The sequence below is a fragment of the Prenolepis imparis genome, unplaced genomic scaffold (assembly GCF_030444845.1).
Source record: "Prenolepis imparis isolate NDT839.2.m4 unplaced genomic scaffold, iyPreImpa1.0 SCAF_11, whole genome shotgun sequence".
Classification (NCBI taxonomy): Eukaryota; Metazoa; Arthropoda; class Insecta; order Hymenoptera; family Formicidae; genus Prenolepis; species Prenolepis imparis.
This window is the reverse complement of record NW_028141169.1, coordinates 13,079,012-13,106,562: the sequence shown is the minus strand read 5'-3', so window position 1 is coordinate 13,106,562 and position 27,551 is coordinate 13,079,012. Positions and strand designations below refer to the sequence as shown.

Here is a 27,551-nt window from a genome sequence, read left to right as displayed (position 1 = left end):
TTTAATAAATAGATTTTTTAATCTGCATTTTTGTTGTGCCCCCCTTTCGAATATCTCCTCCCACAGGTTGAGAATCATTGCTCTATATAATAATCTATAATATTATGAGTATGAACGTCAATGAGTAAATAGCCTCGTAACGTAATTTCTGTCGAAGAAATGAGAAAAAAATTGAAAAAACAAATATATCCATATAAGGACCGGAGAAAAGGGAAAAATGAAGCGCGAGAGAGATAAAAGAAGAAATGAAATAAACAAACCTTGCTTAATGACGATGCCCGCGGAGGGTACTTGGACAATCGGCAGAGGCGGATTATTAACGCCGGCTGCGGAAGCTGGAGCGGAAGCTGGAGCGGCTGCGACGGCGGTGGTGGTGGGGGGGATACCGGGTGTACCGGGGGGCGGCGAGGCGCTGGTGCTACCCACGGAACCGGGATCGCTGAAGCCCTGGGTACTGTTGTTCTCCTCCGGCCCGTCGAAGAAGCTCAGATTGAACTCACTGCCGGCGTCGAACGACACTTCCGGCGTGAGGGTGTCCGGCGCCGGGGCGCTGCCCAAACCCGCGCTCAGCGACTGATCGAGTTTGAAAACGTCCATTGTACGGGCATCGAACGATCGTCGACGTCACTCTTGCTTGCTGGCGATAATTCAGCATTCATGCGCGCACGCGCCTCCCTCGGATCCTTGGACGGGGGCACTTTATTATATAAAATCCTCCCCGCACAATATGCCCCTTGATTCTTTCATGGACGGACGAAAAGATAAAGAGTGTCGGCTTCTCACTTCGCGAATCTCGTATGCGTCCCAACTCTGGCCCGGATATATTATCTATTGATAATTGAACTTTCTCGGTAAAATAATAAGGCAGCTATCACTTTTAATAAGCTCGATGAATTTATTATTAGGCGCTTCTTGACTTAAAAACTTGTTCGTCTAACTTTGATCATCAGTTGAACTTTCCTTCGTTACTTGTAGACAAACCGGTGAGACTTTCATATATAAGATGTTCTCTGTCGAAAAGAACATTGATCACCTCGCGTAGGTTAAACAAACAAAATTCGCAGGATATGTCATCAGTAAAACTATTTTATCCTCTACTTTACGCTTCATGGGAAAGATATCTTGCAGTTTGTCGATTTATCCAACATTTCATCAAGCGTGGGTTCTGAGAAATTACTTTTTTTTTTAATGAAGCGATATCTATATGATCTAATGATATCTAGTAAAATCGATCTAGTGATAATCGATCCGATGTAGGGATATCTAGTACAATCGATAATCGATTTCGGCGCGTATAACCAACTCGCTCAGAACTGCAACAACCGTCTCGTCGTCTCGTCTCGCTGTTCGTCTTCCTCGCAACTTCGCGGGGTCCTTGAACCGCTGAACGTGAGTAACGTTTCCTCGTTCCCGCGCAGATATTACGTCTCTCCGTCTATCTCGCGCGCGTCCTTTCCCAGCTTCGGCGTTTCTTGCATTTGCATTTACACTGCTACTTGATAAGACTTCATTCCGCGGGTAATGGTGAACGAGAAACGCAGACGAGCGAGATATTTAAAATTATGCATCAAAAACTGCGTTGATGAAGAAAGCGATTATTTAACGAGAACAATTTTGTTTACTTTTTCAAAAAATTGGCAGCACTTTTCGAAATTCTTCAACACGGGTCATGGGTTATCTCATTGAAAGCTTTGTCATTAAATATATGGCTTCCCATCTCTTTTCGCTCATTTCTTTTATACTGTAATGAAAGATGCACAGATCCTAATCTATCGTTCGTTACGTTAAGTCACGCAATCAGCGCAAAAGTCATTGTTTTGTCGAGTTTCCATTTTAGCTTCTTCCTGCGTAGTAAAAAGGGCACCACCCAAAAGTTCAACCCATTATTTTTGGGATTCGCGATCGCGATTGAGCGCCTTTACATCGAGATTCCTCTTATGTTTCTTCTCTTTTTTTATCTATTTCTCTTCTTTTTTCCTTTCTTTCGTTTCTTCTTCCCTTCTTATGGAATAAACTTTTTCCTGGCACACATTTGCTCGCTGATTTTCAATGGTTTACTACACGTCCGTCGGCTTTTCACATGAGCCATCTCGCTGAAAGATAAATCAAAACGAAAAGAAAATCAGAAACCAAGGATAAATTAACGGCACGATTGAAAGAAAAAAAAGAAAAACGTAATTGCGTTTAAGAAATAATAAAGACGCGCATGTATAAGTGTAATCGCATGCAAATACGATGTTCTCAAGATTTGGAAGAACTACATAAACCTATCTGTTCATTTAAAGAAGTTCTTCCGTAATATACAATTAAACGTATTCCTCGTATTCTTTATTCATTTGCACTTTTCAAGCAATCTAATCTTTCATTTCTATTTTCAATTGTTTTTTTTTTTTTTCTTCAATTACATATTTTAAATATTCCTCTAGAGGATTCAATTTCTCGAAAAATTTCTCGTTAATATGATAAAATGAAAAAATTATGGAAGTTATGAAAAAGTCACAATTTTTTAAAATTTCCATATACATTATAATTTCTTTTTTTTATATATTTTTCTGACTTTTTAAAAAGTTTTTTTTTACATTAGTCTAGAGAGAATTTATTGTAAAATATATGTATAAAAATATTTAAGTAAAATTATTGCAAACATGACTATGTTATAAAATGTTCCAGATTTTATTATGTTAGAATATATCAGGATAAAGTGTATATGAGAGAAATATCACATATAATGTCCACTGTTTGAAATGATTTCTTAATCTTAATATTTTTATCCATAAAATATTAATTCTATTTATAAGAGAAAAAAACATCAATATTATTCAAAGAATAAATTCTTCTTGCTTTCTTTTAGAAGATCTGACAACTCGTGAAAGATCTCAACAAATAAAAAGAATTTTTTTTACTATTCATAATTCAGTTTTCAAGAAAAACAATTTATTTAGATTTTATAATATCTGAAATACTTTGTATATACAATACACTTGATACACGAGATTCTATATCGTGTTTCGTGATTATTTGATGATATTAAAGAAGAAAATCTATTCTGTTATTGCGAATAATAATTATTTCAAAACAAATAAAAATATTAAAGTAAAATCATCGAATAGTGAATATTATACGTAATATTTTATATTTTATCCTGATTCTAGCATTCTCATAATAAAATATTAGACATCTCGTAACATATTCATTTTTACAATAATTTTATATTTCAATACTTTTATACCTACATATGTATATATTCCACAATAAATCCTAGACTTATATAAAAAAGACTTTTTAAAAAATTTAGATAAGCCTTACAATGAGAAAAAGTGCAAAATCTACACGTTTCTAACGCGAAGATTATTTTTCCTGATAAAGATGACGAATGAAAATTGGTGACCTTTCATTACGTTCAATCGTGTCAAAAAGACTTTGGGCAACTTCCCAAAAATGCTTCACCCTGTATATCCCGACGATTTTCGCACGATCGATAGAGAAGAGGACGCAGAACACCGTGTGAGAGAAACAAGGAGAGGGCGGAAAGGAAAGAAAAAAAAGCCCGAAGAGAGCACGAGAGAAACACGAGGCGGAGAGTGAGAAAAAGTGAATGTCATTGCCGTAATCTTCGGACGTTGACTTCTTCCTGGCTCGTCCCTCCTTCTTCTTCTTCTTCTTGGTAGCGATCCTCCGCCCTCTCCCTCTTTTCTTATCTTCCTTCTCTCTCTTCTCTCTTTCCTCTCACTTATGTGCAAGAGCTCCTCTCTTTCTACCCTACGTGTTTCTTTCCGCCCTCTCTCTCTCTCTCTCTCTCTTATACACTTTTTCTTCCCTTTCGCGATATCCATCCCTCTTTCTCGCCCCCTCTCGGCTGACTCTGTTTTTTCGTCTTGCAAATTTCAAGTGTTTTATAACGATTCGCACGGTTAGATATTCGTCAGCTGATATGCAAAGTGCAACGATCGAGCGAACAGCAGTGCAATGGAGATGTAATAAAATGTTTCCGATCATTCGCGATATCAGAAAATTTTGTGAAATTATTTATAATTATTGATTATATTATATTATTGATTTTTTTTATTTCGAATAATTCATATAGGAACAACGATCTATAAAAATGTAATGATTTTTCGAAAACCTTTGCCAACAATCGTCTCTTAATATTATTATAGTCATTGCCAACCAGCGTGTTTCAAAATCGTATGTTTTTTTAGGGGCAATCATAAAAACAATATCAATCTTTTTTAATTAATATGAGTAGCGGTGAAGATTGTCGGAGAACCAACCTTTTATTTTTGCAATAAAGTTTTTTTTTCGATCGCTTTGAAAATTGTTTGTAAATTTGCATGATGGACCAATACGATGGCTGGAAAACGAGAGCATTTCTTTCAAATAACTTTCCAAACGATAGGTCCCCATAGGTCATATCGATCAATTAGTGTCAATTTTTTGCGCGAGATTGTGAGATTCATGTGAAAAATATTTGAATTAAAGTCTAAATATTTTTAAACGTAAAATATACAAAGCTAATAATGTTTAATAATCTTTTCTTAATACTTGCTTTTTAAATATTAATTTATTCTGAAAATATATAAATAATCTACGATATACCACTAAACGTTAGTTAATCTTAATAATTTCTTTCTTGTAATATCGTATACATCAAATTTTCAAAAAAAAACATTATTGAAATATTTAAATAGAAAAAAATCGAAATAAATCAGAGAAATTGAGAAACATAAGTAGTTTAATAGCCTAATTTCAATAAAGAAAAATCGAATAATTTCAGTTTTCAGTAAGAAACATTGTTTTGATCATATTGATAAAAATATATTCCTTATCAAATTGTTCTATACACAAAAATATACCATTTCTATATTTATAAATATAAAGCTCTTTTTACAAATCTTACATCTTTCGTTATTAAAAATTTACGAATCATTCGTTTCCATCGATATAGACAAATATCGATATAGACAAAGCGTATCATAAACGTGAGCCTCTACTTAAAAACATATTCTACTCATCGAAATGAGCAAAAAAAGTTAAAAATATAAATAAACATATGTAAAAAAAATGCGTCATTTTCACGTAACAGTCATGTTTGGATTGAAATTTAAGATAATTACAAAGCTTATTATTTTATTTCCAACAATATAAAACAGTAGGCAATAATTAACATATCTTAAAATAATTCTCAAGCAAAATAAGCAAATTGTTTTACAAAAATTGTCTGTAAGCATCTGTCAAGCGTCCTGGCAGAACAAAGGGGCCAATAAAAAATCATTTTTAGACATGTTTGCTCATTTCGATAAATAGAATACGCTCTTAAAATAGCGGTTTACATTTATAATACTCCCTTAACATATGTATTCCACAAATTACAAGAGAATATATTTTTTTCTCTTCAAGATATGAGCCCGTTTATTTTGAAAGTGATATAAGTTGACTTTTTTTTCTTTCAAGATTTTTTTTATAAACAAAAACTTAGAGACCTATTCTGTAACTTTTAACAATGTTGTTATGCATCACCGCACAGATTTTTGTATTATATAATAGCTGCGCAATGATACATAACGACAGTATTAAAGGTTACAGAACAGGTGCCTTTTTCTCAATTTGTAACCATAACAACAATATTATCAATCTTCTGGAAAATGGTATAAATCCCGAAAATCGATATTGTTGCTATGATTACAAGTTGAGGTTAAGTTTTTGTTTATAAAAGAAATCTCAAAAGAAAAATATAGGGGAAAGTATGCTAAATCGTACCGTTTGTTAAATCGTACCTCTATTGTATTCCTTAAACAAAGTTAAAATATTTTAAGATGTTAACGCTGTTATATTGCAGCTAGCCTCTCTCGAATGTCGCAATGTTTGTTTCCTTCTCAAGCGATCCGTTGATGAGTGATGTTCATAAATTTATTTTGTGTGATTTTCATGTAATATTCGACACCCCATGCCTAAGCTATCACATTGAGAAAGATAAGCAATTAAACTTATTATTAAAGCATTTTTTCATCTATTTAATCCTATATATGGTAGTGTTGAAAAATCAGCAAAATGTTTTAAGATTATTTTTTTATTCACAAATTTGACAAAGCAATAGAAGTTTGGTAAAACATACCACTAACTTTTTCCTATATCGTACTGGTACGATTTACTAAATTTATTTTTTTACTTAGGCATTAGTTTTTTTTCTTTATATTTAGATGGACAACTGAAGAAAATATTATCAAATTTTATAATTATATTGAGATAATACTTATTTAATATTTTTGTGTAATACAAAAAATATTTTTATTTAATTTTTGAAGAGAATGATTATAAATATGACATTTTTATAGATATGTTTTGTTGCAGACTGAGAACTTTTGTAAATAATAAAATTTCACTTTCATTACAATTTTATTGTTACAGATACGATTTAAAAACTCATGAATACAATTTAGCAAATCGATATTGTATAAATCGTACCAAATACATTTTTTTTTAATTTTTAATTTACGCTATGAAACAATGATAAAGTGTTAATGTTTAGCGTATATCGTTAACAACAAACCATAGTTTCTAAATGAATAAAAAAATTTTGTCATTTCTTTGATAGTTTTGTTGCAATTTTAATATTTACCTTAGAGGGTACGATTTAGCTTATTTTCCCTTATATACCATGAATGGGAAAAAATATGTGTTCTCTTGCGATTTGGACGAATTTCGTGGACGCGACGCGCCAGCGGATTTCGCGGTCTCGCAGACGATCGTTTGTCTCGCACATTGGCCGCTCGGTTCCGCGTTCCATCCGCGTCGCAAGTCAGTGCGTTCACCTTACGCTCACGAGCGGAGATCTCGCGCGCGCGCACGTGTACACGCGCGCGCGCGCGCAAGAAGATTTCTCTGTGATCGCGATCAAACCGAGAGCCACGTGCTCGCACGATTATCGAACGCCGTCGTTGTCGAATCAATCCACCGACGATCAACACCACGTGATGTTCATTCCACAGCGGACGCACTTCTCGCAACCAAGAGAGAGAAAGAGAGCAGAGGATTCGATATTTCGAAGATTAATTTAGAGACTAATTTTACCATGCCTCCAGTAATTTCTAAAGCAATACAATTAAAATGTCACGACGACCTATCAAAATTATCGCTCTATTTTCAATGCTGCTCCAAGCAGCCTTATTTTACAGAGTGTTTTAATGTTCACTTATTTTGTAGCTATCTGCCATCGTGAAATTATTTTATAATAATTTACTTTGACACATGATATTTTTTTGCAAGCTCTTGTAACATATTGCTCTTTGAGAAAACTTGGCATATGGGATATCAAATATTATATTCTGAGATCCCCAATTTTCAAAGTTAGGAGAAAGTAATTTGAAACGATTGTGAATAAATATAAGCTATATGTTTTATATATAACCTAAGGTGTTCAACGAAATATATATAAGATGTAACAAAAATATGGGCCGCTACTTCAGAACCGTATTTTATCCACCAAGTGAGCAAAAAAGTTCATATAAACATATGTCCAAAACTGATTTTTGTATTAACCTCTTCGTCCTACCAGGACATTTGACAGGTGCTGCTTAGAGACAACTTTTGAAAAACGATTTGTCCATTTTACTTGAGAATTAATTATTTTCCACTATTTTGTATTGTTGGCGTCTATCCGAATTAAAATAATACACTTTGTAAGTATCTTAAGTTTTAATCCAAACATGACTGTAATGTGGAGAAACGACGCATTTTTAGACATGTTTATACAAACTTCTTTGCTCATTTCGATGGATAAAATGCGCTCTTGGAATAGCGATCATTTTTGTCAAACCTTGTATTTATTATATAACTATAATTTAATAATTTTTTCGACCAGCCGCAATCGACACCTTGAAACAACGTATATTCGCTTCGCTTGCTTGCGCACTGTACAAGACAATGAGGTATGAATGAAAGCGCAATGAACTTTTGCAACTTCCTCGGCAATTATCTCCTCGCTAGCCGTGCGCGAATCACACTGAATAAAGGTGACATAGCTATCACACTCCATGATTTTACCTTGCATGAGCGGCGATTCCTGAACACTCGCGTTCAAATTCTCTTCTGGATGAAACTTGCCACTGATGTGATGCGAAAGCAATCTATAATCCAGAAGGAAGATTAAGGACTCCGTTTGATTCCTTTTTTCAGCAAAGTTTTTTATCCACAATCGCGAGTTTATCGTAAAAAAATTTTGTACGGATTTCATCGAAACTTCACTCGGAAATCTTGAAGCACGCCTATGCAATCACACTAACTCAGAGGGCACAGTCACAATCGAGTATGAGAAGTCGCGAATCGTCTACAATTAGAGTATTTGAGAAAAAAGGACCTCGACAGTGTACATATAATTACTCTCTAAATTATCACGGATCCTTGTGATACGCTGCCTTTTGAAAATGGTTACTCGCGCGCCAGGATCTCACCAGAATATCACACTCACCACCCCCCCAATAACACAAATCGAAACGTAACGATCATCGAGGAGATCATTCACATGATGTTGCAATGGACCGGAGGCAGCATTCTTTAGAGGAGACGAGAGAGAAAGAGAGAAAGAGAGAAAAACACGTACGGAATATTCCTATCCTGAAGGTTTGGGCAGTTAGCTAATTGTAAGTACACGCGTACAAAGCGGTTGTGGACGGAACGTTTTACGCTAAGCGTGTGCGTATGCGCGATCACGTGCGTGCGCGCGATTCGCGAGCGTGCAACGCGTCGAGCACGCTCGTTCTCGCGCAAGTGCCGGGAATATGGGGCCCTCCGTCGCACGTTTCCCGTCCTCCGTCCTTCTCGATCGCGCGGTCGGGCTTTACTCTTTCCCATTCTATCCCTTCCCACGTTCACTCTCTTTCCCTCACGCGCATCGCTCTCTGATCTTCTTTTCTCTCTCCCTCTCTTTCCATCCCTCCCTTCCTCAGGATATCTTCTTCGTCCTCTCCCTGGAACAACCGCTTACCCGAGAGCGCTCACCTGTGAGGTAAGTAAAACCGACGTACCATCGTACATGTTACGACATTGCATGACTCGCGATGGAGAAGGGATGGTGAGAAGGGTGAGGAGAGGGAGAAAAGAAAAAGAAAGAGCGGGAAAGCAAGGAGGTGGTTGGAGGTGGTGATGAGGAATAAGGTAAGCGAAGGGGACACCAGGAGGGTGAACGAGATAAAGAAGAGACCGAAGAGGGGGGAGGGAAGAGAACGAGAGAGGAATTAAGCGAACGGGTCGGAAGTGAGTCCTGAAGATGGAAGGCGTTGCAGCAACGATGAGAGGAAAGAAGAAAGGGGGTAAGATCGAGGGAAGCCGGAGGTGAGTGAGCCGTGGTAGAGTGTCGTGGAGGATCGGCGAGACCGGTAGGGATAAAACGTGGACCAACCGAGACCTGCAGAAGTACCAGATTGCAGACGAAACTGCCAGTTTACAGCCAGTGGAGGGGGTAGGCTACCAATGCACAGTGCATTGCCAGCCTACCCTCTCCACTGGCTATAAACTGGCTGTTTCGTCTGCAACCTGGCACCTCTGCCGACTTGTCGTGGTCGTGGCCACCACTGCGACTGCAGTGGGGGTTAAATCGCGGGAAGCGAGCAGTGGTGGGGGTTAAATCGCGGGACGCACGCGGTAGTGGGGATCGCGCGGCGCGCGAGTGGACCAACTGGGTTCGCCAGCAACATGCGCGGTTCATTGACCGAGAGAAGAGTGCCGGGAGAGCCGAACGTACAAACGAACGTATACGAATTCGCGCGCACGTTCGCACTCTCTTTTTCCTCTCTTTCGAATCCGCTATCAAAACAAAATTCGCGTATCGACGCATTTTATTCTCGCAAAGTCTCTTGGCACGGCAAAGGGAAGGCGCGACAGATAAGTCCGTTCAGGGTGTCAAGGGCGACAAAATAAGAGACGGATTAACGATGCGCGAGGAGAGTTTACGAGCTGTGAAAGAGACGAAGAGCGCTGAATTGCCTGAAATAGCACTTGATTACTTGAATAACTTTAATTTGAAAGAAAAGAGTCAGAGATTATCATTTAGATGATATATCTATTAGAAGAATTGTTTCTGAAGTATTTCGATGAGACCATTCGAAACAATCCGCGACACCAATAATGAGAATGAATAATCCTATTTGATAATTAGAAGCTCTGCTCAAAATGTTTTTAAAATTTGAGGCAAAACCTTGTTGCTCAAAAAAATGTGTTACAATGGTTTAACTTTTTTTTCATCGCTAAAATTATCATATTCAAATTCCTAAAAGAAACTTTTGTAATTTATAAATTGATTAAAAAATTTAAATCTCTGCTAAATAAATGAAAAAATGTCTAATTGGAATTTGTAATTTTTTTAAATAATGATACACTGTTGTCTTTCTCTTGGCAATATATATCTCATAAACTTAAACTATTTACAAACAAGGACAGTTCGTTCACTTAGTTTAAACAACAAATTATTATAGGATAGGATTAAATATCTTATAAATAAGTTTGATTTATTTATAGGTTTCGAATTCCCATAGATAATTATATTCGAATTTTAAATTGAGTACCTGCAAAGTTCAAAATAGTACTTATTGTTAATCGAAAAATACTCATAAAGTATTTAAGTATTACTTATTACTATTATATACTATTAATACTCTGAATAATACTTAATAGTACTTTCAAAATAACTGAACTAATAAGTATTTAATAGTATAAGTATTATTTCGAACCTTCAGGAACTCAATCTAAAATTTGAATATAACTATCCTAGATTCGATTACTCCGCAAGTACAATATATGAAATATTATTCGAATCCTCTAGAAAACGAAATTTAATTATTGGATTTGACTCGGATTTTTAAGTACATATTGAATTTGATCCTATCCCTAACTATCAGTCAAGAGTTTGGATCCTTCGATAGAGAACGATTATGAAAAATATCTCGATATTAGAAAAGAACAATCGCCACCTTTAGCTCGTTGGTAATCGGCGAGGCCGGAGCCCGATGATGAGATGACATTTCCGCGATCGACTTCGTCGACCGCGCGTTTCCTGATCTGGAGAGAGGAAGATCTGGATGAAACGAAAGCTAGGCAGGACGCGGACGTGGCAGGCCGCGGGGCGTTTACGAAAAAGGGATGAAGTCCCGGCTTATAAAGTAACTTCGCGAGAGGTGAGACTACCGTCGTTGCGCGGTCGTCGCGCAACAGTCGGCGCACACTTGTCGGGAAAGGAGATGCGCGGCTCCGTAGTATAATGAACCTGGGAAACCGGTTACATTCGCGCGAGCGCGTACATACGTACGATCGATTCGTTCCCTCTGTATGTGTATATGTACTTGTGTGTTACATTATGCGAGCCGCGTGCGCTGCATTTCCCCTCATCGAGCTTTCGCTGCAGTTTATTCGCAAATATAAATATATACAGAGTGGGCCAATTTTTAATGTCCAATCTTTTGAATATCTTTTTTTTTCCTTTACACCTTTTACAAAAAATAATATTTCGCACAAAAGTTGTTTAACTTTAAACACTAAGGGCCACTTCAACCAAACTCCAATTAACTTAAAAGACTTGCCAACATGTAGTATCGCCAGAAATACAATTGGTCACAGTGAATTATTTTGTCATGTTAACAACCCTCTAATCAACGATTAAGTTAATCAAAGTTTAGTCGAAGTGGCCCTAAAAAGCACAACCGAATACACTAACAGCACAAACAAATATCAATGTGTTTACAGATGGTGCCACTTTCGAGAAACTCACTAATCATCATTTTTTTAATAAAAACAATTTTTTTTAACTAAAGTTGTAGGTTTTACTCAGACAAATCCAATGTATATCTATTAGTTAAGGGTTTTCTTAATTTTTCCACAAAAGTTGCATAATTTTTTAATTTTGAAATATTAGTGTTCCGCAAACATGACGAGAAGTACTTATAAAACAGATGTGAATTTTTTCTAGAAGCACTTTCCTAGATACACGAACATATTCCCTTTCAGCAGCTCTGAAATTATTTCCACACAACCCCACTTTGATCATATCTATCGCGGTGGGTAATTCATTTTAATTTCATTGAAGTGATTTAATACTATTATGTAATAACCACTGAATATCACTGCCAAAAAACGCAAAATAAAATTTAATTTGAATAGAAAGTACCTCTCGACATTTGTTTGCGGAACACTAATATTCCAAAATTAAAAAATTGCGTAATTCATGGAAAAGTAAAAAAAATCCTTAACTATTATATATAATTGGATTTATCTTAACCTATAACATCTGTTTAAAAAAAATAAGCAGTTTCTATCTTAAAAAAGTGATGATTAACGAATTTCTCAAAAATAGCGCCATCTGTAAACAAATTGATATCTGTCTTGCGCATCCTTTAAAGTCAAACAACAATTTTTGTGTAAAACATTTTTTTATAAAAAGCGTAGAAAAAAAACATTTAATGGTCCACCCCATATAGGCTCTCTCTTTACCTCGTCTCTTTCTTTCTCTTTATTTCGCTTTCTCTTTTCTCTTTCTTGGATTTTATTTAATTGGATTGATTAAAAAGATTATATACAATAATTATAAATATATAAATAAATACCTATAAATAATTAAGAAAAAAACTTGCCATTACTAAAGCAAGTAATTAATGAATCGCTTGATTTTATGAAAGAATATATTGTGCAAGATTTCCATCTCTTTTCTGTTTATGGAAAAAATACACTAGATATAAAAACCAATAATAAAATAGGAGCAAAACAATAATAACTTTTTATGAGATTCTTGGAAAAATAAAATTTGTTCGACAATTAATATAAAACGTAAAGATATTAATATCAAATATTAGTTAAATAAAAACATTATATACAATTCGATAAAAGTGATTGCTGATTGCTTTTTATTTCAATTCACTCCTTTTCGTTGGTGCGGGTTCTTTTACATGCGTATTATATTTCACGTCCAACTGATCTGTATTGAAAGTGAAAGTTACGATGATATAACCAGTATTGAATCAGCTCGATGTAATCAAGAAACGCGAAAAGACGTGTTAATGGCGTACGAGACAAGTTTAGATTTCTCAAGTCTAGATTTTTCAGTCGAGAATTCTCAAATAAAATATTGCGTGTGTATAAAATATATCAGAATGCAGAATGAATCGATGAGAATAGCTTGCGATCAATTAGTTTCCGATGCATCAATTTTTCAATTAATGCGACAAGAAACATCATAACACTTGTAATAAAACTGCTCTCGATCATATGATAGGACAGTTTAACGCCTCCTCATTCAGCGACTATACTGTTATAAGTTTATACACATAATTATAGAGTGGCTGGCTCTCTTATGCAATGTGATAATAATATATCGTCATCTCCGCGACCTACGTAGAGATATTCTTATAACATAAATGCGTCCTTAACTTTCTCATTGCTGAAAAATGCGCTCTGTGATGTGCTTAACATACTTACAATTAGTAACGATAATGACATATATTCTAAATATATCTTTGCATTTTAGAGATTTATTCTTGATAAAATAAAGCAATCAAATTTTTATTTTCATTTTTATTATTTATGAGAAATGCATGAGTTGACAAATTATTATTTTATGTTATACTATTTTTTATAATTGTATTTATTATTTATATTTATTATACTTTTGAAAGATGCATCTGTTGACAAATTATTTTATAAACTACTATTTTATATTTATTTATTATTATTATTTATATTTATTATTAATATATTTATATTACTATTTTATATTATATATATTATTTTATATTTTCAAAATACTTCTACACCGAGACGCGTAACAAATAAATATTAAATAAATAAAAATACAGTACAGAAAGACTTCTTGTAGTTTCCGAATCTATGTACATACATCGTAAATGCCGAGGGAATCGTATTGACCCTTTGGTCGATGGATAGGACAGCGAAATCCAATACGATTAATTGGTCATCAACTGGAGAATTTCTCCGGAACTCCAGAAATTCTCCCCCAAGCAACCAATTAGCCATTAACGGCGTCTACCGATCACCAGTGACCAAAGAGGCCAATCTCGGTCTTGAAGACGCACTTCGTTTCACGGATTCTTGGGGGGGGGGGGAGGGGGACATTGAAGAAGAAATGCAGAATAAAATGAAAGAAGAGGATGAGAAAAACAAGCGTCACTTTCAATTAAAGCGGAAGGCGCGAAGGAAACTTCCGAGTTGCGGGGATCTTCCGGCTCGCAGTAGTTCCGTTCCGGCACGATGGGGAATCGGGGTTGAGAAGGAATAAGAAAAGTGTGGGTGTTCGTGGCAGGGAGAGAGAGAGAGACAGAGAGTAAGTAAGGGAGTTGTAACACAGGCAGGGGCGGCAGAGTTGGATTTGCGCGACGAGAAGCAAGCAGGGGGTTGGAATACGAGAGGTAGGGGGTCTGAAGAAAACACATAATAGGGTGGGGCGCTTTACTGCCGCTTTTGAATCGATCCAACGCCAGCTACAGCTGGAACCTCATCCCATCGTGCTGAGCAGAGGTGCTCATTCTCTCTCCCTCCCTCCGCCCTCCCCTCTTCGCCCTCTTCCTTTTATATTTTACTACTTTTTATATATATTATACTATTTTATATTTTGTATTATTATTTTTATTTTTATTTATTGTTATATTATTATATATTATTATTATATATTATTATTATTATATATTATTATATTATATTATTATGTTATTATATAATTTTCATCACACACACACACACACACACACACACACACACACACACACACGCACACACGCACACACGACACACATATATTTTATATATATTACCAAATACTATTTTTTTTATTTTTTATTTATGATATAACACAATGATAAATATGTGTTAATGTTTAGCGCGTACATATATAGTTGACAAAAAACAAAAATAAAAAATAAATAAATAAAAAAATTTTGTCATTTTTTTGATAGTTTTATTGCAATTTTAACATTTACTTTAGGAGGTACGATTTAGCATCCTTTTCTTTATACATATATATATATATATATATATATATATATATATACATAATGAATTCATATATTTAAGAGGCCAACTTTTCGAGTCATTATTAGGGTGTTATATTAAACTCAAGTTTATTCAATATATTATACAAAACATAATAAAATATAAATGGAAAGTATAAACGTTTCAACTGTACGCAGTCTTCTTCAGTATTATAAAAATTCTTACAAACAACTTAATCCTAAACATTGGCAGTAATGAAATGAACTACTATGAAACGAGCAATTTTAGTGAAAATTTATGCGTATTATAATGTGTCATATTCGAATTGTCGTACGTGTATTCGTTGTGATATGATCAATCTTAGAGATGATAAATGAATCCCGTAAAATTTCATCGTTGATATGCGAGAAATTGTTACTAGTAGAAAGCACTGTGAGTGATGAATAAAGATTAATTAAAATGTTAAATGTTATAAAAAATCAATACGGAATTGGCACGCTTGCTTACGTATCGCTCTTCTTGGCATATCCTTAGACAAACCGGTATGGTAAGACCGCTCATTTCCAACTATAATTTAGTCTCAATTTGTGTATGTTTTTATGTGTTCGGTTAAGTATGCCTGAAATAATATTTGACCTATTTGTCTGTATATTTATTTTATGTTTGCTAATTTTTCTAAAATATCATAATACGAATCATTTAGTAACTCAGTATCTTTATTTAAGTTTAACCCGTTTGTTTGTTCCTTAATGTGCAACATCTCAGAAATGAGTCTTTTATGATAATTACTTTCGCTGTCTAAAATCTTCACGTTGTCCCAGTCGAAAGTATGGTGTTCATTGATTATGTGTTCAGAAATTACCGTATGTTTATTCGAATCTAATCTAATATTGTATCTGTGTTCTTTCATTCTAGTCTGTAATTGTCTCTTCGTTTGACCTACGTAGGATGCATTACAATCATTGCAATTGATCTTGTACACAACATTTGAGATAAATGGGTGTTCATTTTTATCTTTATGTGTCTTAATGATTTTATCAAGTTTATTGAAACATCTATATCCTATTATGAAGTCCGAGTTTTTAAACGAAGAGACAACCATTTCTGAGATCTTATTAATGTAAGGTATAACAAATAATTTTTTTGTTACTGATTCCTTGTCTGTCTCTTCTATTTTTATTGAGTTGATTTGTTTGTTTATAATGCTTTTTTTGGAAATGAGATGTCCTACCCGGTGATTAATTCTATTAAAAATGAGGTCAAGGGGTAACCGTTACTTATTAGTATATTGATAATTAATTCCAAATTTTTATTGAAAAATTGAGGGTGTGATAGTAATAGACCTCTATCAACCAAGTTGTAAATTATTCCAATTTTGTGACAAAGTGGGTGGTTGGAGAAAAATGATAGAGTTCTTCCTGAGAAGATTTCTTTTTGGTACCAATCTATGTATATCATGTTGTTAATTATTTTAATTGTTAAGTCTAAGAAACTTAAGCTACGGTTAACCTCCTGTTCTACCGTAAATTTTAGTCTGTCATGGTACCCGTTAAAACTATCCACAATCCGTACCATGTTATCCCTAGAGGTGGTTAATAATATGTCGTCAACATATCGGAAGTAGAACGTGCATCTTATGTTTAATAGATCGAGAACTATGTCTTCCAGATCTCGCATGACTAAATCAGCTATGATTGGAGACAATGGAGACCCCATAGGGGTCCCAAAAGTTTGCTTATATATTTTGTCTTTGAATGTGAAATATGTGGATGTCAGAATGAATTTGATACATTGTATAAACTCATTATGAGGTATTTTTGTATTTTTTGCAATGTATTCCCACCTATCATTGATACCGCTGATCGCAAGTTCCAGAGGTACGTTCGTGAAAAGCGAAACCACATCTAGAGAGAACATCCTATCGTCACCATCAACAATTCTGCCAGATAGCATGCTGTACAAATCGAAACTATTATTGATATAGCTTTTAGCAGTAGGGAGGCTTGTTGATAGGATTTTGTGCATGAAGGAAGCTATTGAATATAAAGCTGTGTTCACCGAAGAAACTATGATTCTGAATGGAGTGTCTATTTTATGAATTTTAGGTAGTCCATAGGCCTTTGGAAGGAGAGAATCACTGGAGTGTAATTTGTAATATTCTTTTTTAGTGATAAAATCCTTCTTTAACCAATTTTTCAATAAGTTGTTTAATTCTTTCTCTATTTTTTTGCATGGGTTTTTATTGATGATAGAATATGTGTTCACATCGCTTAGTAAATTTTCCATTTTATTGATATAATATCTATCCATTGCAACAGTGACATTGCCTTTGTCCGCGCGTGTGAATATGATGTTAGGATTGTCTTTGCAAAATTTTTTTTATATATTTTTTATATATACATACATACATACATACATATATACAGTGGTGTAACAGTTTTGGGGCCCCCCCGTAAAAATTTTTTTGAGCCCCCCCCCTCCTACACATACACACACACACACACACACACACACACATATATATATATATATAATAAAACTTTTAAATATCATATTATTAATAAGTAAAAAAAGCTTTGCCAAAACAAAAATTGAGGCTAAAAACATTAACACAAATTTATCATTGTTTCATATCGTAAATTAAAATTTTTAAAAAGTAATATTTGGTACGATTTACAATATCAGTTTGTTATATTGTACTCATGAGTTTTTAAATCGTACCTGTCACAATAAAATTGTAACAAAAATGAAATTTTATTTTTTACAAAAGTTTTCAGTCTGCAATGAAACATCTATAAGAATGTCATATTTATCATAAATTCTCTTCAAAAATTTAACAAAAATATTTTTTGTATTACACAAAAATATAAATAAGTATTATCTCAATATAAATTATAAAATTTGATAATATTTTCTTCAGTTGTCCATCTAAATGTAAAGAAAAAAAAACTAATACCTAAGTAAAAAAATTAATTTAGTAAATCGTACCAGTACGATATAGGAAAAAGTTAGTAGTACGTTTTACCGAACTTCCATTGCTTTGTCAAATTTGTGAATAAAAAAATTATCTTAAAACATTTTGTCGATTTTTCAACGCTTTCATATACAGGATTAAATAAGATTTAAAAAATGCTTTAATAATAAGTTCTTATCTTTCTCAATGTGATAGCTTAAACACGGGGTGCCGAATATTACATGAAAATCACACAAAATAAAATGAACGTCACTCATCGACGGATCGCTTGAGAAGGAAATAAACATTGCGACATTCGAGAGAGGCTAGCTGCAATACAACAGCATTAATACCTTAAAATGTTTTAACTTTGTTTAAGAAATACAGTAGAAGTACGATTTAACGAACGGTACGATTTAGCATACTTTCCCCAATAATGCGTCTATGTATATGTGTTTTCCTTTCTTTCTCCTTTCTATCTTATTATCGCGAGAGTTCTCATATACATATTTCTTAAATGTATGATTATATCCATAAAAATCTTCTATACAATGATGGATTCTTGAGGTAATCTTTTTCATCTCGATAAACTTTTTCTCTTGAAAATGTCGCGAGAGTCGCCGTCACTTGTCTCTCGCAACTTTGCAACTTTCAACATTACGCTTGGTAAGTAAGTTTAGAATGAGTCTTTCTATTAATCCGGAAATTATGTGAAAAAAAACTAAGTGTTGTGTGTTTATCTCTTTTTTTTTCAAGCTGCTACCTTTAATATAGAATGTCTTCGTTAAAATTGAAATTTTTTCTTAATTTTATATCTCTTTAACAATTCTGTGAGTGTGAGACGATTCTTATACCTCTGCTTTTATAAATATAATCAATATAAGTGCATCCGAAATGATGAATAAAAATAAGATAGAAAGAGAAAGAGAAACTAGAGAGAGAAAGAGAAAGGGATTACTTTAAATCAGGTTTCGCAGGATCTTTTAGATGAACTCGATGCATGTACGTATATATGCAACGTTTGCAGAATTTGACTAACAATGGATTAACGCGAGTCTTTCACTTTACAATTGCATACGAAAAGAACCGGTTTGACTTGGATGCACTGACAAAAAGAAATTTTGCATATCTATTGCTCTTCTCCAGAAAACTAACAAATTTCTCAGACAATTATATAAAATAGAAATTAGATATAGTATAAGGAACTCAACAATAAACCCACATTTTGTTTTACAAAAATTTATTTTCGAAAGATTGCGATTAAAGTTTTGCATAACTTTCAATATCTTGCTATAACTTGTAATAATAGACATTAATTAAATTAATAAAACTGAGGTTTCTATTTTATTCTATTTTCTTCTATTTTGGTACAATCTTCAAAATCTTAACCTTCAAACATGAATTGTATTTCGACAATTTGAGAAAGGGAAAAAAAGAAAGGGAGAAGCCACGAATAAACTCGATTAACGCAAAAACGTAATTAACGCGATTCATTTAAGAAAGAATAACCTAAATTACACACTGTCCCATTTATACATTATATATATATATATATATTTTTTTTTTTTTTTTTTTTTTTTTTTTTTTTCCTACAAGGACACTTTATTATATGAGAACATTTTATTTTCCTATCTTCATTTCTTTATGAAGATTTCTATATGAGGACATTTTATTTTCCTATTGTATCTTCATTTCTTTTTCTTTCTTTTTTTCATAAAATAAACTACATGGCATCGAACGTTCCATAGACGTCATGTAATTATTTTTAAGGACTCACCGTTGTTGTTGCGTAGGATGGAACCAGGACTGGTGGCTTCCAGGGGGCTGCTGGGCTCGTCCGTGCTCGGCTCTCTCTTCACGCTGGAAATGGAAACATTTATTATGCATTTGGAAACGAAAAAGCCGCGGGAGATAGCGGAATTAACCGAAAGTAGTTCAAGTTCGTCCGCAGAATCCTTCAGGAAGGACAAACAGGAAGCGGTACTATCCGCCATTATATGACGCTCGATACTGGCTCTAGGACGAGTCCTGGAGACGATGCAATAAAAGGTTGACCCAGTTTTGACTTCGATTGCCGTGGATTCAACTTTAGGAAAGATTAATCAAGGCGAAGCCGAGTGTGGGATAGAGGGGTAGAAAAATTGATGATGCTAAATGTGCATCTTCATTTTTTGTCCGCGCACACTGATGACATCTATAATTGATTACGGTATTAACGTGCGAAAATTTATTCATTTATTCCTCTGTGTAAAATTTATCGAGTGTTTTTTTTCTAAAAAATTGTCCGAGAGACAAAATTCGTAATGGTATAGCATTTTGAAGAATATTTTATCCAGAATATGTAAAAGTGATCGCGAGATTTAATCATCATACAATTAAATTAAATAAAAATTGAAAAGAGAAAATATCAATTTCAAATTTCAAATATGACAAATTTTAGTTTTTTATTTATATGATTCCACGATTTAATTCAATCGTCAAAAGAAGCTGTCAAAAAATTTCAATATTAATTTCAAATTAAACAATCGGCGCGACCTAAAACGACAAATTCAGTATTATTCATTTGGGTATTATTATTCATTTGGATTATATTATTTCCCGATAGCATTTTGTGATATACAAACATATATCCGATATTTAACGTTATTCGATATACCATAAACGATCTCGTACGCGAAAGAATGGCCGTCCGTGTCGTGTCATTTGTGTTGCCGCTATTCCTAGTATCGTCGATAATTGTCGCCTTTGGATAGAACAAAGTGGGTCATCCGAAAATATCCGTGTCTAAAGGTGTCCAATCGCACGCGCCGGATTTTATTCGTCCTGGCAGCATAATTTCACTTATCCTCGATCTAGCGAGCATGTGTTTTATACATGATCGATATGTGAAGGAAGATCAAAATATAAATATATATATAAAATATTATATATATAATATATATGTGTATAATATAAAATATAAAAATATATATATGAATATAAATATATAAAATATATAAAGATATATAAAATATAAAAAATATATAAAAATATATAAAATATAAAAATATAAAAATATATATATTTCTAATCTATTATACATGTATACATACATATACATATATATATATATATATATATAATAATATAACAATCATACAAAAATGATCTTCACTGTCTTGAAAGACGTGGAGAAACTCCCAATATTGTAATTGCTTAGAAATAAGATATATAAAAAAAGAAAGAAAGAAAAAAGATAAATGATATAAATATATAAATTACACGGAATGTCGCAGAATCCACCAAAAATGTTTATTTTAGATTTTATACAAATTCTGTCATTTTTTCTTTTCGGCAAAAAATATCAAAAAAAATTAAATTTTAATAAATTTTAATAAATAAATGAATATTTCGAAAAAAGAGTTGAAGGAAATTAATAACATTAACTATTATTATATGTATTAATTATCATTATTACTTGAAAATTAAATTAGTAACGAGATTATAATTCTTATTTTTTTATTGTTAATATATATATATACGCAATAAAAATCGGAAAGTTGCAATAAACGATTTCACCAATTATTTATAGACGGATACAAGATATCTCTTGAGAGACATATGTATGTGTATGTACGTATACGCGTAATTACACAATGAGTCCGCCCATTCCGCACCACCGTGCACATTGAATTAATTAGTATTGATTATTCGATACCCATTGATTTAATATGTAGCCTCAGCCATTTTATTCACATATTTATCAACAGATATGATATAAAAAGAAATTAGTTCAATTTGCGCTCAATTAATTACATAATTATACTTACAATCAAAATAGCAACATAATGATGATATTTATTAACTAACAGTAACAATTAATTCGAAGAGCAATTGAAAAAGAGTACGGACAAATCTCCATACGGAAAAATCTTCGCTTTTTTCATTACCTTCAATTTAGCTAAATGATGACTTATATAAGTGAAAGTTTATGACTGGTAAATTAAAAGAAGAGAAATATTATGAAATATATAGGCGAGCAAAATAAGAGATAAAAAAAATTCATTATCAGCAGATGGCGACAATTAAAATTACTACAAATAGAACAAAAATAACATTTGAACTTTTTACTAAAATGTGCTTGTTCAAGAAAATTCTATGCTTCTAATTTTTTATGCTTTTTTTTTGTTTATTTTGTTGTAACTTTAAGTGTCGCCATCTGTTGCTAATGGCTTTTTTGGATTACTTATTTCTTTGGAACGCTTACTCGCCTCGATATAATATTTTTTAGAGTTAATCTATTAGTCATAAAAGTCTTTCATTTAAGGCATCATTTAGCTCAATTAAAGGTGGTGAATAAAAGGGGAAAAATTGGATCACTCTTTCTCACACGATTTTAATAAAAGAAATTTGCGCGTAATCCTTTATCCTTTATTTTCATTCAGAAAATTATCGTAAATTGAAATGCGAGAATTAAGAGACGCGTGCTAAAAAATTTCGATAAAGTCAATTTGCGATAATTAATCAATTTTTTGTGAATTCAATTTCCGACGCTTTTTCATAAATCGTTTTTACATATCAGATTTCGAGCTCCAAAATTACGTTAGCTTCGATAAAACGAAATCAACATAATATATAGTCCAATTCACACGAGGTATCTAAAAGATTGGACTTTAATTTTCTCAATTTTAAGATTTACGTCTCTTTTTCAACATATAAGGGAGACTGGGGTAAAATGGTCACCTTAAGGAAAATATGCTGCAGTTTCGGGGAATCGGTTCCCAAGTATAAACAAATATGAGTTTTAAAGCTCATTAATTTCCTAACAAATCCATATTTTTTAAATTTGTCTACGATTTTTTTTAACAAAATTATACCGTTTTGAAGAAAATGTTGCAAAATGGATCTTTTCTTGTAAAATCTGCAATTTAGAAATACACAAATTATTGTGAAAAACTTTTTCAAATAGGAAATTAAAATGTAATCCTTAAATCTTAAAACCTTTTTGACGATAATAAACCAAAAAAAATTTGCCGGTAATAAACATTTGTAACATATCTATGTTACAATTTTTCATTATCAGCAAATTTTTTTGTATTTCCTATTTTAATTTCCTTTTGGAAAAAGTTTTTCATGATAATTTGTTTCTAAATTGCAGATTTAATAAGGAAAGATCCATTTTGTAACATTTTCTTCAAAACGGTATAACCTTTATCAAAAAAATTGTAAAAAAAATTTAAAAATATGGATTTATTAGGAAATTAATGAGCTTAAAAACTCATATTTTTTGTACCTGGAAGCCGATTCTTCTGAGCTATACAAAAATTTTAAAAGAACGTTTTTTCCCATTTTTTAACGTCTATCTTCAACGTCCGCCATTTTGTATAACATCTTTTATAATTCAATTTTGATCTTTTGTATTATTAAGAGAAATGTTCAAGCTTTAATTTAAATGCTGGTTCATCAATATACGATGATTTTTTTACTGACAATGAGTTATCACAATTCAAAGATGTCAAAAAATTGTACTAAAATTTGGTGATCCATTATTTTGCGGGTGAATATGTATATGTATATTTTATCCCCTATAATTAATAGATTTAATATATATATTAAAATATATTATAATTTAATCTATAATATCCTATATATAGGGTGTTCCAGAATTAGCGGATCACCTGTTAATAACAGATTCCTGGAATTATTTGGAGACAATTTTTCAGCAAATTTGATTTCAGCAAAAATGTCGAGGCACCAATAAATTTTCGAGTTATAAAATTAAAATATAAATAAGATTGAAAATAAAGGGTTTTTCGCAAACTAAGCCTTGTGAAAATAAAATATTAACAAAACCACATTCTTCAATTAATTTCAAGTAGAGTTACTTTAACGAAATTTTAATTTAAGGGCTTACAATTAATTACAAAGATACATGATGGCAAAAATTGGAAACATGCAAGAAATGATAGCCTCCCTCGACATTTTCGCTGAGGAAAAATTATCTCCAAATGATCCCAGGACTCTGCCATTAACAGGTGTACCACTAATTCTGGGACAGCCTGTGTGTGTATGTATGTAGAATATATACATATATATAAAGAAATATACATATATATGTATAATACATTAAATATATATAATATACGGAAAAGAGACATAAATCTTAAAGGCGAGAACATTAAAGGCGAAATAATTATACATATAATTGCCTTTAATTTATATTATATATATATTGCCTTTAATTTTCTCTTATATACATATATACATACATATATACATACATATATACATACATATATACATACATATATACATATATGTATACATATATATATATATACATATACGTCGGATTTACACCTCTCTTGTGTTCAGAGAAAGATTGGAGAATGATCCAGCCAGTGAAGGCAAAATCGATGGTTGATCCAGCCAGTAAAGGCTGTCAGAATTGACAGTTTATTCATAATGAAATATTATAAAATCCTTACTAAGAATAATAGTTTTTCTTAATCACTAAATATGCTTCTCTGAACACAAGAGATGTAAATCCGACTAGGCAACCTCCGCGTGGTACATCTTGAGTAATGGGTATTGTAACTTTCAAGCCTTATAACTCAGGAAATTCTGAACGAAATTCAACTCATATATAGGGTTTTGGAAAGCTCTTGAGATAAGCTAAGACAAGAATATGCAAAGAAAAATAGTAGGTTCCATTTAAGCAATTGACGGTGACCTTCACGTGACCTTCAAATGACTATTCAAGGTCAAATATTTTCCACTTATCTTATGTCCCCCTTGAAGCCACACAACTTTTGTTTGAAACATTTTTTCGTATCTTTTAGACTTTACGAGATATTTCGATGGCAAAGTTAAAATGGAACACCCTGTATATGTATATTGCCTTTAATTTTCTCTTATATACATATATACATACGTATATACATATATGTATACATATATATACACATATACATATATCCAATACATATAAAAGATAGAATACCGATAATATAATCAACTGCAATTGGTTAATACATACATATGTATAAATTCTGGAGTAACTCTCCAATTCTTATCTTAAAAACGAAGACGAGATATATCTCAAGAGAAATTGAGTTATATTGACAGCGGCGCGCCTCGGATAGCTCGTTGTGTTCCGCTACTTGCATTTTTAAATCAAGAGAATGGTGAAGCGCGCGGACTCTCTCTCTCTCTCTCTCTCTCTCTCTCTCTCTCTCTCTCTCTCTCTCTCTAGACGCTATAGAGCAAAAGGGACGGTGCACTTAATGTATGCATTATTAATCGGCACCCGTGCGTGTATACCCCGATCCTCCGAAGTATATATACGCGGATCCATCTGTATAAGACTTTATACAGAGGTTCGCCGCCTAACCATATAATATCGCGCGCGCGTCACACATCAAGTTGTTCCTGAAGGCCGTGTGTACGTCACACTACTGTCGAAGTGTATATTGTCAATAAAAAAGTCGAGTAAATTGGTCTAACCAACTTGGACTTGTGAGAAACACGTACGTTGTCTGTCCTGAAAATGTCCGAAAGACAGGCGCGTGTCTTAATTAAAAAATATATTTAAGTATAAAAAGAATAATTCGATATGTGAATAATAGTCTAAAAAAGTTTCAAATTTAGATCACTTGTACACTTATTGAGTCGAGTATCATAGAAGAATTTTAGGCATTATCTAAGTCGACTTTTTCAAAATAAATATACATATATATAATGTTTTATGTATGTATACATTGGCAGATCCCGGGGGGGGCGGGGGGTAAACCCCCCCCCCTTGCAAATTAAAAGAAACAGTTTTACTGAATCTGTTTAAAAAATGTAAGTAAAGAAAAACAAACGTTAAAAACCTATCGACGTCGTTGATCCTGGAATAAAAGCTAAGCATGAAACCAAAAATATTAAATCAAATAATTTTGCAGAACCCCCCCCCCCCCCCATTATCGACGTTCAAACAAAAAGTTTGAAAAAATAAAAATAAAAAATAAAAACAAATATGAGATCAATACAACTATATATAGTGCCAAGTATGATAAATTATATGCTACCAATTCATAATGGACAAAATAAATTAGGTTTAATATTTTTTTATATTATTATTATAATTTTCGATGTTATATACTCTACATCTACAAATCTGCATTATTACATTCGTGAACTTGTCTATCTACTTTATCTCCTGAATATTCAAAATCAACAAAAGAGATTAAACAACAACATTGATCAAATTTGCTAAGAAACGGGCCACAATTTACGGACATTTACAACAATTAAATACATATAATTACGTATAATAATTACATACATCCCCTGTATGTATAAATTCCGTAAATCCGACAAGTTCAACTTTCTTAATCCGATAATAGTACAAACTGAAGTTAGCCACGAATTATTGTAAATAGCCAGTGTTTGCTGTTATCTAAATAAAATTATATAGATGATTATCTAGATAAAATTTTTGCAGCATCTTATCTTTATATAGATAATAAAAATATGTATTATCTATATCTGCATCTTAGATGAAAAAATGTGTTATCTTTATTAAATTATCTAGAATAATGTTCAGATAATTTGATTTAGAGTCATAGCACATAAAAATATTTAAATAGTAAACTTAAACAGTAAGCGATAAAAACTTACAAATAAAAGTATGAATATATTTTTATATCCCTTTTAAAATTTACATTTTTTTGTTTACATAATCAGTCAAAAAATAATATTATCTGGACGTTATCTAGATGAATCGCCATATAATTTTATCTTTTATCTAGACACATTTAAAACAAAATCATCTTTATCTTATATAAGATAAATTTACATATTTTTATCTCATCTTTATCTAGCTAATTTTAAAATCATCTAAGCACAACACTGTAAATAGCATATAGGGATACATTTTCGCGTACCAGAGAAAAATGACATTGGAATCCGAGACTTATGAATTTTCACGTTTGGGTAGCTCAAGGTGGAGCCTCTCTTTCTCTCTTACCTGATGAAAGTGGAATCCGCAGCAGGGCTGGAGGGTCTCGGCGAGGAGCTCGCTGTGGACGCCGTGTTGGTCTCCTCCACGTCCATCATCTTTCATGCCGATGATGACGACGAGCACCACCACCACCAACACCAATCACCGACCACCGCTGCGAGATATGCAATAGCCCGCGAGAGAGGACGAGGGGGGAGGGGGGGGGGGGGAGACGAGGGTTGATAACGATGACAACCACGACCGGCCGACGAACTGTCAAATCGATTTTCGCGTGCGAGACGCGGGCGGAAAAACTGATGCGTAGACCTTTTTTCGAGGAAGTATTTTGAGACTGCCGCGAATTTTTTACGACGGGGGACGATTAATGATCTTAAAACACGCCCGTCGTCCGCGAACGCGGGCTTACGGGTAACAACTGACGAGAGTGGCGCTACCATCCCTTACTATTGGCCACCCCTCTGTGCCTGAGCGACCCCTGGCGAACCTGCGCCGCAGACACCTGCTGCGCAGTCACGTCAACATTGCGCAGGCGCCGCTTAGGGGCTCGTCGCGTTCCCGAAATCGAACATCGGATGAGGAACGCGAATTTTCAATCCCGAACCCCGAACGGGATCCTTAGAGCGGAACAAA

General features: G+C 33.3%; 2 protein-coding genes across 5 annotated transcripts in view; both read right to left on the bottom strand.

Moving 5' to 3' along the window:
• LOC145943195 (ecdysone-induced protein 78C-like) overlaps positions 1-1,980 on the bottom strand; it is a 67,237-nt gene extending 65,257 nt beyond the window's left edge. The window contains exon 1 of one of the 2 annotated variants that reach the window (XM_083050675.1): positions 261-1,980. In XM_083050675.1, the coding sequence (XP_082906801.1) occupies positions 261-597 (337 nt within the window). In that variant the 5' untranslated portion in view covers positions 598-1,980. The remainder of the gene's footprint in view (positions 1-260) is intronic. The other variant, XM_083050676.1, reaches the window with a different exon arrangement.
• On the bottom strand, positions 1,967-27,331 carry LOC145943196 (uncharacterized). 3 transcript variants are annotated; one of them, XM_083050678.1, is made up of 4 exons: positions 26,928-27,331; positions 19,713-19,795; positions 8,041-8,123; positions 1,997-2,093 (listed from the first exon to the last, which is right to left on the bottom strand). In XM_083050678.1, exons 1-4 carry the CDS (start codon positions 27,021-27,023, stop codon positions 2,077-2,079), a joined length of 279 nt encoding a protein of 92 aa, XP_082906804.1. In that variant the 5' UTR covers positions 27,024-27,331; the 3' UTR covers positions 1,997-2,076. The 3 variants fall into 3 exon arrangements, with proteins under 3 accessions (XP_082906805.1, XP_082906804.1, XP_082906803.1); XM_083050679.1 differs by lacking the exon at positions 8,041-8,123 and having other exon boundaries at positions 1,967-2,093; XM_083050677.1 differs by lacking the exons at positions 19,713-19,795; positions 26,928-27,331 and adding an exon at positions 8,597-9,056.
• Between the last annotated feature and the right edge of the window lie 220 nt (positions 27,332-27,551).